The sequence below is a fragment of the Phaseolus vulgaris genome, chromosome 11 (genome assembly GCF_000499845.2).
Source record: "Phaseolus vulgaris cultivar G19833 chromosome 11, P. vulgaris v2.0, whole genome shotgun sequence".
In the NCBI taxonomy this organism is placed as follows: domain Eukaryota; kingdom Viridiplantae; phylum Streptophyta; class Magnoliopsida; order Fabales; family Fabaceae; genus Phaseolus; species Phaseolus vulgaris.
Genome location: NC_023749.2, coordinates 43,199,310 through 43,213,592, shown reverse-complemented (window position 1 = coordinate 43,213,592; position 14,283 = coordinate 43,199,310). Strand labels below are relative to the sequence as shown.

At 32.4% G+C, this 14,283-nt stretch overlaps 1 protein-coding gene across 1 annotated transcript; it reads left to right on the top strand.

The window, feature by feature from the left end:
• Positions 1–10,101: 10,101 nt before the first annotated feature.
• LOC137825619 (transcription factor bHLH123-like) lies at positions 10,102–14,283 on the top strand. Its single transcript, XM_068631336.1, has 7 exons — positions 10,102–10,680; positions 11,104–11,737; positions 12,169–12,273; positions 12,451–12,516; positions 12,698–12,763; positions 12,855–12,905; positions 13,410–14,283. Exons 1-7 carry the CDS (start codon positions 10,352–10,354, stop codon positions 13,557–13,559), a joined length of 1,401 nt encoding a protein of 466 aa, XP_068487437.1. The 5' UTR covers positions 10,102–10,351; the 3' UTR covers positions 13,560–14,283.

Below are 14,283 nucleotides of genomic sequence, written 5' to 3'. Positions count from 1 at the left end.
ATAATTAATGTGTATAAAACAATGAATTTGATTGACCTTCAATTGACTATATCGAGAAAAAAGTCCATCAATCTCACATATATTAATATTAAGTCCTATATAAAAACAATAATAAAATAAGTATACTCTTGACACTATATTGTTAAAGTTGTATTATTATTTTTATATCACAACTTACTACTAAGTGATTGAAAACAAATGATAATTTTCATATTTAAGAATCTCTCTTTTAGTTATTATTTTAAAATAAGGAAATAGAATTTATGGATATTAGTAGAGGTCACAAAATATGCTTGACATCATGATCCAAAAAAATTGAGTAAGCAAATTAAATAAAAGTAAAATAATGATAACTTAAATTCAATCTCACCATTTTTTATATTGACCCATTTAGTTCACCATCTAAATGAACTTAGATGAGGTCAACTCAAAGATTTGTATGCCATTAATAAAATAATAATTATATTTAAAAATAAAAACAATATTATTTTTTAAACACATACAATATTATAATTTATGTTTATTTATAGATCAGATAGTTATACTTATTTAAATTTAAACTCAACAATATTATTTAAATTTCAAAATTATATTTAATATTTACTTTTTATTTAACAGTACAAGAAAAAAAAAGTTTTAACAAATACTATTTAGCAAAGGTAATATAATCCCAGAATTGATTTAATTAATGAAGATTTTTTTAACTTTCGTTAAATTCCAAAAGTTTTTCTAAAATCTCAGCAAAATAATGGAGGGTTTTTTAACCTTCATTAAATTTTAAGGGTTTATTCTAAAATCTCAGCAAAATAACGAAGGTTTTTAACTTTCGTTAAATAACAAAGTTTATTCTAAAATCTCAGTAAAATAACAAAGATTTTTTTAACTTTTAGTAAGTTCTAAAGGTGTATTCTAGAACCTCAACAAATTAACCGAAGTCTTTTTAATCTTTGTTAAGTTTCAAAGGTTTATTATAAAATCTTAAAAAAATAATGAAGGTTTTTTTAACATTCATTAAATTTTATTGATTTATTGTATTCAAACTTCAATAAATAAATATAATTAAATAGTTTAAAACTATATAACTTTAATATATTTTATAACTAAATTTTCTAAAATTTTGAAAGTGTAATTTTACATTACAAATAAATTTTCTAAGGTTTCAAAAATTTATTTTGAAAACTCAACAAAATAAACTTGGATAATAATTATTTCAACTAATCTTGAATAATAAGTATTTGAACACTATTTGCATATTTCTTATGATTGATGGTAGTTGGTTTATATAATTCCTAGATTTTTTTTACGAGTCCATACTTCAAAAAACCTAACTTATTTTGTTTTAGCTTTTTATGTACATATACTTTATGTAAAATTTTAGTTTTAGTTATAATTGCTAATATTTAGTTCTCATAATTTTAAAATATTTTAAATTAAGACCTCTATTTTAAAATGCATCAATAATTAAATTCACCGTGAAAGTGAGAAGTAATAAAACTAATTTTTCCTAGCAATATGTTATTGCAATCTTTAGCCAAGAACACACACGACTTTGAAGCCAACATTTGACAAATAATGTAATTATTTAGGATATATAAAGCAGTGATAAACACTAGTTGTTGCCGAGTTAGGTAACAGTAGTTTGTGACCCAAGTTGGGATAGTAAGGTGATTGAAGAAACAATATTGGAGTAAGAAGTAGATATATACACCTTATTTAGTGTTTCTTCTCCTTAGATATAATGGACATAAGTGTGGCTGAATTGTGATTCCTTACTAGGACTGTCGTTGGCGACCATTGAGCCTGTGTCGGAGAGCAGTGTGTATACGGTAGAAGAGAGAAATTAGGGAGGGTCATTTGAGATCGTGGAAAATGGGATTGAAACTTATTTCAAACGATAAGTTATTTTACGAAAATTTTGAAACTCATGATATTTTACGGAGGTTCTTAGACTTATGGTATTTTACGGAGGCTTTTAAACCCATGATATTTAATGAAGGTTTTGAAACCCATGGTATTTTACGAAGGTTCTTAAATTCATGGTATTTAACAAAGGTTCTCAAAGACTTTTTCTGGAGTTTTAAAAAATCTCTGGGATGATTTAGCAGGAAAACTACAACCCTGAGTAAATGACTTAATAGAGGTTTTAATTCTGGATAATATTAAAAATAAACTCATTAAAATATTTTTTTCTTGTAATGTAAGTTTATTTATTTTTAATTTTTTAAAATGGTATGTTGCTTCGATATAGAACTGTAGGGATATCGTGTGTGGAAGCGTGATACTTTCAACCAAAGATTATAAGAAATTAAAGTAACAGGAAAAATGAGAATGATACCAGAATTTTTAGGTGGAAAACCCCTTTAAATAGAGGTAAAAAACCACCGGCGAGAGAGCCAAAACTTCCACTATAATGGTACTAGGAATACAATGAATTCCTCTTAGGCTAATAGATAAATAGCCCCAAAACAAATTCTCTCTATATGGGTTAAACACTTACACCCAAGAGAAGAAATAGAGAGTATATGAAAAGAGAGAGGAAGCAAGTGTGTGTTGTTGTTTGTTGTGTGTTACATTGCTTGAAGGAAGCCACTATATATAGTGGTTCTAGGAGACAACAATAATAAAAAAAATTAATGGTAAATAACCTCCTTTTAATAACAATTAATTGTGAACGGTATGTAACCTGCCAATAATTTCAATTAATTGTCAATGGTAAGTAACCTCGTCATTATTGCAAGAAAACTGAAAAGGTGAGTCATAACCCACAAATCTCCACCTTGACTTGCCTTTGACTGGAACACTCTCTCGCCATGAAGCCTTGATTAAGTATGGATAATACCAGCTAAGTTCAGGTAATGATTGAACTTAGCCGATGGAAGTGGCTTGGTCAACATGTCTGCAGGATTTTCGGCTGTATGAATTTTTTCAACAATTATATCTCTTGTATCAACAATGTCTCGGTTAAAATGATGCTTAATTTCAATGTGCTTGATCCTTGAGTGATACTTACTATTCCTGGTTAAGTGGACAACACTCTAACTATCACAAAATATAACAAGAACATCTTGTTGAAGACCAAGTTCACTTACCAAGCATCGAAACCATATAGCCTCTTTCATACCTTTTGTGTTGAATCAAGTGTGTTCAAGCTTTGAAGAATCCAAATCATTTGATGTTTGATGGAAGGCTGGATGTGCTTGTTGTTGCTGAGGTGTTTTAGAATAGGATCTGGGGTAGATTATCTGTGTAAATATTCTTGATTGAATCCAAAGCTTAAGCATTCTCAAACCTTTTAATTGAAAGTGTTTTTCAAACTAAGTGAAAAACAACCTGTTGTTTTGTCGAAACAACCGATTGTTTTATACTTAGGTGTTTTTAGAAAGGTTGAAAACTGTTTTTAATGGTTGACTTGTTGTCAAACCAAAACAACCGATTGATTCGAGCATTCAACCGATTGTTTGTTTTGGGACCATAACAGAAAACTGTTTTCTGCTTTGATTGAGCTTTAAATGATTTTATAACTGAATACGCTACAGTTTTAAATGCTTTGATCAGTCTTTGAAAGTAATAAATAGTTTGTTCAGATTATGTAACAAACAAGAATTGAGTTTTAATCAAAGAAAAACAGATTTGAGTTTTTCACTGATTTTTCTTTTGAAGAGTTGAAGTTTGCTTTGAGATTGCTTTGATCAAGAGAGTGTAGAATAGGATTTTCATCTTGTATTGATTTCAGATCATTCTGTAACAAGTGTAATCCTTTTGTACTTTGAGAAAACTCTGTGTGTGAAGCTGAGAAGTGTTGTGTGCTCTTGAGGTTGTCAAGACCAACATTCTTGGTAGTGTTTGTGCTAAGCCAAAGGAAGTGTGTGTCTTGAGGGGATCAATGTCACTTCTTTGGTGGTGTTGTAAGTAATCTAGGGTTGATTGCTTAGTGGATTCCCCAGTGGTTTCTAGGAAGACTAGATGTAACTTTTGGTTTAAGAGTGAACTAGTATAAACCTGAGTGTGCAATCTCTCTATCCCTTGAACTCTTTAATTTCAGTTTATATTTGTGAACTGGTATAAACAATCGATTGTTTATGCGAAACAACTGATTGTTTTTCAGGTGCTGTGCTAAATTGCTTTGTGTTTTTGGAAAACTGAATTTTGAATCAAGTTTTCTTAAAGGAATTTCATTCTAGACTAAAAAGTTTGCGAAAACCCTCTTTAAACCATTCACCCCCCTCTAGTTTAAAGCCATACATTCTAACATTCTGTAGCAGCGATATATTCTGTTTCAGTGGTGGACAAATCTGCAATGGCTTGAAGTGAAGAATACCAGCTAATAGCAGACCCACATAGGGTAAAAATGTAGGCTGAAAGTGACCTTCTCCGATCCAAATCACCACCATAGTCAGCATCAACATAGCCAATTGCTCCTCCAGGATCGACTCTATATCAAATACCAAACCAAGATCTGGAGAACCTTTCAGATAACGAAGAATCCATTTAACGGCTTCCCAGTGTTCCTTGCCTGGATTATGCATGAACCTGTTAACAACATAAGCTAAATCAGGTCTAGTACATACCATAACATACATGAGACTTCCAATTGCATTTGAATACGGGACATGTGACATGCGCCTTTTGTCCTCGTCTGATTTTGGACATTGATCTGATGATAACTTGAAGTGGGCGGCAATTGGAGTATTAACAGCTTTGCAATCTCGCATTCCAAATTTATCAAGCATCTTAAGAACATACTTCTTTTGTGATAGGAAAAGTTTTCCAGTTTGACGATCTCTGTTGATCTCCATTCCTAAAATTTTCTTGGCAGGACCTAAGTTCTTCATATCAAATTCACTACTAAGTTGGGCCTTTAACTTGTTAACTAAAAATTTATCTCTTGCGGCAATCAACATGTCATCAACATATAACAACAAGTATATAAATGACCCATCGGATGTCTTTTGAAAATAGACACAATTATCATAGCTACTTCTGGAGTAGCCATGTCCAACCATGAAAGAATCAAACCTCTTCTACCATTGTCTTGGTGATTGCTTCAAGCCGTAGAGAGATTTCTTCAAACGACATACATGGTTCTCCTTTCTAGGAACAACGAACCCCTCAAGCTGTTGGATGTAAATCTCTTCCTCAAGATTACCATGAAGAAAAGCAATTTTCACATCTAACTGTTTCAACTCCAAATCATACAAGGCAACTAAAGCAAGTAATATACGTATTGAAGTATGACGAACAACAGGAGAAAATACTTCATAAAAGTCAATACCTTTCTCTTGATCAAAACCTCTTACAACAAATCTTGCTTTATTCCTTGTACTCTCAACACCAGGGATCCTTTCTTTTCTCTTAAAGATCCACTTGCAACTAATGACTCGTTTTCCTTCTGGTAACTTTACCAATTCCCATGTTTCATTTTTTAGAAGACTTTCAAATTCTTCTTGCATAGCAGCAATCCACTTTGTTGAGTCATCACTAGAGATAGCTTCAGAGTAATTCTTAGGTTCACCTTCTTCACCCATCTCTTGTGCAATAGTTAAAGCATAAGCAATGTTGGCAGATTCTGCAATTAATCTTTGAGTTGGTTTTCTTGGTCTCTGTTGTGGAAGTTCTTGAGCCATAGACCACGGTTGTTGTAACCCTCGTCGTTTAGGTGGACATTGCTCATGTGGACTCAAATGTTCATTTGTACCATCAATAACAGTGACTTGATCATCTTGAGTACTAGAGGAATTGGGAACGTTTTCCTCATGAGCGGGTGTTTTAATCTCAAACTCCAACTTCTCTCGAGCATATTCCTGGTCACCTATATCAATTGAGGAAATGATAGTATCTTTTACAGAAGAGAGCATAGCATTTTCATTAAAGGTCACATTTCAACTGTGAATTACTTTATGAGATTCTGGGTCATATAAACGATAGCCTTTAACCTCTGAGCCATAACCCAAGAAAATGCACTTTTAAGCACGAGGTTCTAATTTTCCCTCGTTTACATGAGAATAAGCAGGGCAACCAAATATTTTAAGATTAGAATAATCAACAGGGTTACCTGAACAAACTTCTTCTGGAATGTTGCAATCAATTGATCTGTTAGGAGAGTGATTTATCAGATAACATGTGATTGAAGCTGCTTTAGCCCAAAAAGATTTGCTCAAACCAGAATGGGAGAGCATGCAACAAACTCTCTCCAGGATAGTTCTATTCATCCTTTCTGCAACCCCGTTCTGTTGTGGAGTACTTGGGAAGGTGAAGTGTCTGGAAATGCCTTCCTTCTTGCAGAAATCATTGAATTCATTCAAACAGAACTCAAGGCCATTGTCTGTCCTTAGCCTCTTTATCTTCTTGTCAGTCTGATTCTCAATCAATAATTTCCACTCTTTAAAAGTGGAAAATGCTTCATTCTTAGGTTTGAGAAAATACACCCAAAGTTTTCGTGAGAAATCATCAATAATTGTCATCATATAACGACATTTATCTCTGGAGGGAACTTTTGATGGACCCCAAAGATCCGAATGAATATAATCCAAAGTACCTTTGGTTCTGTGTATGGCTTTTGAAAAACTAACATTTTTCTGCTTACCAAAAATGCAATGTTCATAGAAATCAACCTTTCCAGTACAGTGGTTACTAAGGTGACCCTTCTTCTTAAGGATTAGAATTCCCTTCTCACTCATCTGGCCTAATCTCGTATGCCACAACTTGGTGTTATCTTAGTTGGGTGAGGCAACAGCTGCAGAACCTGTAACTGTTGAACCCTGCAACACATACAAACTATCACATCGAATTGCATTTAGTAACACAAGATCTCCTTTAGACACTTTTAAAACTCCACCTTCAGCTAAGTATCTACACCCATGAGATTCAAGGGTGCCTAAGGAAATGAGATTCCGTTTCAACTGAGGGACATATCTGACACCTGTTAAAGTTCTAACAATTCCATCATGTGTCTTGATTTTTATTGTTCCTTCACCAACAACTTTGCATTGAGCATCGTTTCCCATTAAAACAAGACCATTATAAACTGGTTCATATGTGGTAAATCAGTCTCTATTGTGAGACATGTGAAAAGTACAACCAGAATCAAGAATTCATTCATTTTTAGACCTTTGTTCAGTGTTGTAAGCTACAAAACAATCCCCATCAGATTCAGTTTCAACAATACTAGCTTCGGCAGATTTTTTTGGTTGTTTACCATTTCCCTTATCTTCTCTATCTTGCTTATTTTTCAATTTATAACATTCAGAGATCTCGTGTCCCTTTTTCTTACAATAACGACAATATTTAGAGTTCTTGCCTCTAGATTTTGACCTAGATTTATACTTATTGTTCCTACCTTTCTCTTGGTTTCTCCCTCTAACTACTAATCCTTCATCAGAACTTTCAGAATGAATTTGCGTATCAAATTTTTCTTTGGCTAGTAAATTAGTCTTGACATCATCAAAGCTTAAGGTAAGATAATTACCGTATAACATAATTTCTTTGAATTGTCGATGCGAGGGTGGTAGAGAAACAATAAGTAGAACGACTTTATCCTCATCATCAATTTTAACATCCAAATTTTCCAAATCAATTATGATGGAATTAAATTCATCAAGGTGATATTGGATGGGAGTAGCTTCGGACATTCGGAGTGTAAAGAGTCGCTCCTTTAACCAGAGTTTGTTTGCAAGACTTTTGGTCATGTATAAAGACTCCAATTTACTCCATATGCCTGTTGTAGTTTTCTCGTTGATGACCTCACACAACACCTCACGGGACAAGCATAACTGGATTGCAGACAATGCCTTTTCATCCATCTCATCCCACTACTCCTCCGTCATAGTGGTTGGCCTTGTCATTTTACCTGCCAGAACTTTCTTTAAACCATTCTGGGTGAGAACAACTAGCATTTGGACTCGACAGATAGCAAAGCTGATTTTACCATCAAATTTCTCAATATCGAATTTCGACATTGTTGAACAACAGATCCTGGTTGAATTATCGAAAAAGCTCTGATGCCAATTTGTAGGGATATCGTGTGTGGAAGCTTGATACTTTCAACCAAAGATTATGAGAAATTAAAGTAACAGAAAAAATGAGAATGATACTAGAATTTTTAGATGGAAAATCCCTTTAAGTAGAGGTAAAAAACCACCGGTGAGAGAGCCAAAACTTCCACTATAATGGTACTGGGAGTACAATAAATTCCTCTCAGACTAATAGATAAATAGCCCCAAAACAAATTCTCTCTGTATGGGTTAAACACTTACACCCAAAAGAAGAAATAATAGAGAGTATATGAAAAGAGAGGGAGAGAGAAGCAAGTGTGTGTTGCTGTTTGTTGTGTGTTACATTGCTTGCAAAAAACCACTATATATAGTGATTATAGGAGACAACAATAATAAAAACAATTAATGGTAAATAACCTTCCTTTAATAACAATTAATTGTGAACGATAAGTAACCTTCCAATAATTTCAATTAACTGTCAACGGTAAGTAACCTTCTCGTTATTGCATGAAAACTGAAAAGGTGAGTCATAACCTATAAGAATTAAGTTAGAAAATTTTAACTTAGTAGACGAATTAAAGCAATTGAATATATATTTTTTTAGTAACTCGTTATACGAAACCAATCTCGAATCAACATATTTGACAAATCTAAATATTAATGTCAAGTTATAAACAAAGTTTTGTCACTATTGAATAAAGTTATAGTAACAACTAAATTTCGTAATTATTTGCTCATAAAAAAATCGTTATTATTATTGTTAATGATAAATGAAAAAAATTAAACACTATAGTAGTATATTAGGAGTGTGTTTTTAAACATTAAAAATATTTTTCTTCTAATTAATTTTGAAGATTACATTTAACTATTGGTAACAATATTTCTTTCTCTTTACGAGGATGATATATTATTTAGTGTTTGTTAAAAGATTTGACATTTTTTAATAAATACTATGATAGTTAATTTATTTTTAATTTACATTATTTTTAAGTTTTGAATTAAATGAAAAATATTATGTGTTTTTTAAAATATAAAATTAGAAAAAAAAGTTGTGCACAGATTGTGTAAGCATTTTTAATTAATAATCTAGAATTATAATAAGTCGTAGGATAATCTTGATGTTTTATTTAGAACAAACAATTAATTTTGATATGAAAATTTATGCTAGGTCAAGTTCATCAATTCTTTTTCATTTCAATTTGGCATACTAAATTTTAATAATTAAATCTGTAAATACTAACGAACATATGTATAGACTTAATTGTGGTTAAATTGATTATAATTAAAAATATGCTTTTATATTTTAAATATTAATCTTCATTGTGTTTAAAAGTTATTCCAAAATGAAAGTGATTTTAAAAGTTTTTTCTTATTTTATTAAAAAATTAATTTAATTAATTTAATTTTTTTAGTTTTTTTTTTCTTCCTTTCAATTATACTTCATAACTTTAATATTTACTTAGTCCCCAAAATCACTGTCCTTTTATGTTTAAATATACACACACATAATTTTTATTTTTTTTCATCTTTATTTCTTACTTCAATTTTAATATTATTCAAAATAAATTATAAATAACTGAAAAATAACTTTATATTACAATATAAATTATTTATTATAAATCCAAAATATAATTATGTTCATAAATATTTATTTATGTTAGCCTTATTCATATTGTATCATTAAATGATAATTAATATTTTAAGACAAAATAATATTTCAAACATTAAACAATGACAATTCAATTGCAACAATTATTTAATAAATTCATATATTAGTGACAATATATTTTTCTTACATCTGTTCATGTTCATGACAATCAATGATGAATCAAAATTTTATATACATATTTTGAACAGTTTAAAACTTTTATCATAACAACAGATATAATTTCTTGGAATAATTCATGACAAAATTGTTTTAGCAAAATCAGTTGGAATCGAAAAATTGGTTTAATTCCAGAATATTTACTGAGAAAAAAAGAAGAGTATTTTAGGCGGCAGGGAGACGTGAAGAAAAAGATAAATTGTGCAGAATGATAATAATAAAGAATAAGCCAAACTCTGATTTTAAAATAAGCTTTAATTTAATGCCACTGTCTAATCAGCTCCTGAATTGTCAAAGAGCGTCAACCATATTCCTCTTTCTTTGTCACTGTTCCCATTCCCTCACCAAACCATTTTTCTCCCTTCACTTCCCAATATAAATACTCCAAACTTTCGAACCCTTTTCCATTCATTCATTTCTCTTACTCTCACACTTCACACTCTCTATAACAACACAAACTGACATACATAACATCCTTAGTTTTATCAAACACTTTCATGTTTATGTGAAGGCTGAACCAGAAGAAGTTTCAGCCATGTCAGATGATCAGTTTCAAGCGAGTGGAAACTGGTGGGAATCAGCAAGAAACGTGAGGTTTGAGAGTGGGGAAACACAGTCTTCTTCTTCGGGCCTAACCAACATGGGAAACTATGCTTGGCAGCATGACATGGCTAGGTCTTCTTCCATGGATAACTCTGCCTCAGGAGGTTCCTCTGTGGTTTTCCATGACCAGAAGCAGCTTCAAGTTCAGCCACACCATGACTCAACAGCCACAAATCCCACCAATGACCATCCCAACTTGCACATGATGGGCTTGGGCCTCTCGTCCCAAGCCATGGACTGGAATCAAGCATCTTTGCAGCTGTAAGTGTAGTCTGTGTCAAGACAAAGACTTCTACAACAATACTACTCAAAAGTAGTACAGAAAAAATAAAATAAAGAGAAAGAAAAAAGTTATTGGATCTTTCGTATTCTGTTTTTCTTTCCCTTCTTTCATTCTAACCTTACCAGAATGGAATAATAATATTGAAGAAGAAAAATAAAATGAGTTTTAAAGGTTTTAAATTGTGTCATGTTCATCGTCGCAGTTGCTTCAAATTCTTTGCAATCTTTGGTATTGTGTGAAATTGTAGAAAAATGCGACCGATGCAGCCATGATTGTGATCATTTTGCAGTCATGGCGACAGCAAAAACCTTGATGTTGTGGCTGAAATCATGGTTGCAACCCTTTTTCTAAACCCTTGCTAAGTTGTAACTTTTGTGTGTGTATATGTTTGATTGATGTAGGCGAGGTGAGAAGGGTTCGGAGGGCAGTTTCAGGTCGATGTTGCAAGAGAATTTGAGCTCACCAGGCACCACTTTTCAGCAAGAAAGTGGGAATAACAATATTGCCTTGTCTCATCATCAACAAGTTCATTGGAGGCCAGAAAAGTTGTTCTCTGCGGAGTCATCAAGCAATGAATTCAAGAGGGGTTTCTCCTTGGACCAAACACAGTTCAGTCCTCAATACAGCTCTGGGGACAGCACTGTCACAAGCCAAGGTTTGCCTTGTACTTTTCAGATGGATTATGTGGGTAACCCTTCTTCAATATTGCAAGGACTTTTGGGACATGAGAACAATAACCAACAACCCCACCAAGGTGGTAGTGCTTCCTTTGAGAATCGTCCCATGAATTTTCCTTACTCGGCAACAACCTATGGATTAAGCTCAAACATTGAGTTAGTTCCTTCTTGGTCAAAGGTGCCTCAGTTCTTAAGAGCTTCACCGCCAAAACAACCACCCAATAACCAGTTGCATTTCACTAACAACGCTCCCTTTTGGAACGCTAATTCTGAGCCTTCTATGAAGGATGCTCGATCCAGCTTCATCCCCTCTTTGCAACCACCCTTTTCGCCATCAAATTTCGATGTTCAATCAAAGGTATTGCATTTCATTTTTTTTCCTACACAATATGTTCTATATCACAGTAATAAAGTTTAACCTTAAAACTTCTTACCAACTCTTTAAAATCCTCACCACTATGCAGATCCTGGTAGATCATAACACCATGATATATGATGATTCGTTAATATACTTTAAATCTCCAAAAATCTATTTAGCTTTTTGTTTTATTATACTCTTATTTTCAATTTTCTTGTCTTTTACGCTTAACTACAATAATGTCTACATAAAAAGTATGACATGTTTTACTTTAATCAAGGATCAGAATTTTTTTAGTAGAGATGAATTTGGAAAAGAATGTGGTATTTTCTGGGTTAAGTATTAAACACATAAAGAATGAAGTTTGTATCTTTATTAGGGTTGATAATATTTTGTTGTTAATGGCGATTTGATTGAGCATGGTTTTGCAGAATATATCTGAAGTTAGGGATTCGGGTGTGGTGAAGAAAAGTGGAAGTGAAACAGCACCAAAAAGGCCCAGAAACGAAAACCCATCTCCTTTGCCAGCTTTTAAGGTACAATAAGTGCAAGTAACCTTTTAAGATGAAGGGAAGCTAGCTTTAACCTTTTTATCTTTAATTTTTCTCTCTTTATTTATTCTTTATCACATACTTTTTCCTCATATTTTTTGGGTTTTTGAGTCCTTAAACATTGGATATGAAGCCGTAGTGTACCTCTTGTGTTGTTCTTAGGTGAGAAAAGAGAAGATGGGGGACAGAATCACTGCACTCCAACAATTGGTTTCACCTTTCGGAAAGGTGAGCTTCTGATAAAATCATCTATTCTTTTCTAATATCTTTTGTGGATGACCATGATTTCTTGTGAGTATTTATGATATATAAGAAAGCAGAAAAAGATGATGGCAAGTGTGATTGTACTAATATTGTTTATTGATTTGAAGTTTTAAAATCTGTTTGCAATGTTGTGTGTGTGTGTCAGACTGATACAGCGTCAGTGCTCTCTGAAGCCATTGAATATATCAAATTCCTCCATGAACAAGTCACCGTAAGTCCCATCAAAACTCCCATTAATATATATACATACATATATATATATACACCAAATTTTAAATCTTATTTATTTTCTCATTTTTTAGGTTTTAAGCACTCCCTATATGAAAACTGGTGCTCCCATACACCATCAGCAGGTACTATACGTATATTTATACATTTCCTTTTCTTCAAAATACCTCCAAATGAAACTGAATCTTTTTACGTCAAATTTCTTTCGTCATTTCCTATGTTAAGAATTGAATTTCAATATACTATATATTCCTCCAATGATTCTTATATTCACCACTAAGATCCCGTTTTTTATAAAATTCTCTAAAAATATAAATATATATACAAAAATAAATAAATAAATTTAAAGCATGTAGAGCTTTTGAAGAAGTTAAATGAATATTTTTTTTTCTTCTTATGACTGTTTATTAACACTTAATTATAAATAGATAGTTTGTAGTATTATAGTTAGATTAATCTTTGTAATTTTATGAAAATAGAAGTAGACAGAAGGTTTGAATATAAGAAGATTAATTACGTGAAATTTAAATGTGAGTGGATGGATTCTTTGTTAATGGTGATATTTTGTTTGAGTTTGAAGGGTTTATGTTGAGAATGTTGTGTGTTGTTTGTCGTTTATTTTGTTTCAGAGTTCTGGTAAATCGAAGGAATGTGAGGGTCCAAAGCAAGATCTTAGAAGCCGAGGGCTATGTTTGGTGCCAGTTTCTAGTACATTTCCAGTGACTCATGAACCCACAGTTGAATATTGGACACCAACATTTGGAGGAACTTACAGATAGCTAAGTAATTAGTGGGTGGCAAAAGTGGCACGGAAGCAGTACCCTCAGCAACTAGGACAATGTCTTATCAAGAAACCTAGCCAAATTGGAAATGATAAGATGAAAGAAAAGAGAAGCAGAAGAGAAGGCCACATAAGTATGTGTAAAGTCACAGTTAATTAGTTCTTCTTCTGAGATGATGGAAAATTGAAGATATTAATAAAAGAATATAGAGGGATGAGGAGGGAAAATGACCTTCATAAGAAGGGTCATTGTGGACCAACTATACATGAAGAATGATGAAAGAAAGAGGCCAATTTTTGGGACCATTGGAGCACAATATATATATAGTTACAAGTTTTATTAATAATTGAAGAACTATGTATGCACACCAGGGGAGGGGGATTAGGAGTGACAAAAGATTTCTGTTGCAGAATATAGGGAAGTTCTTGGTCTAAGCTTAGATAGAAAAATTGTTGTTAGAGGAAGATAAAGGAGCTTTTGTTAATTTTTCTTCTTGTTATTTTGTGCATAGAGCTGGGACTGCTACTTTAGTTCAAGGAAAAGAAAAAAAAACTAATTTGATGGAATCATTGAAATATAGAAGAGTGAGTGAGTGTGTGGGATATGTCATTTGATTGGAAATCTCACTTTTGATTTGTTTATTTCTTTAAGAATATGTAAGTGGAAGTCAGAGGGTGGCCCATCCACCCCTTTCAGTTTTTGTTTCAAAATTCACTTCAAA

Bases quoted from the DNA above. Each gene is read 5' to 3' on its own strand.
- LOC137825619 (XM_068631336.1), top strand. From the start codon at position 10,352: ATGTCAGATGATCAGTTTCAAGCGAGTGGAAACTGGTGGGAATCAGCA. The intron at 10,681-11,103 runs GTAAGTGTAGTC...TGATTGATGTAG, and splicing joins AATCAAGCATCTTTGCAGCT to GCGAGGTGAGAAGGGTTCGG. The intron at 11,738-12,168 runs GTATTGCATTTC...ATGGTTTTGCAG, and splicing joins ATTTCGATGTTCAATCAAAG to AATATATCTGAAGTTAGGGA.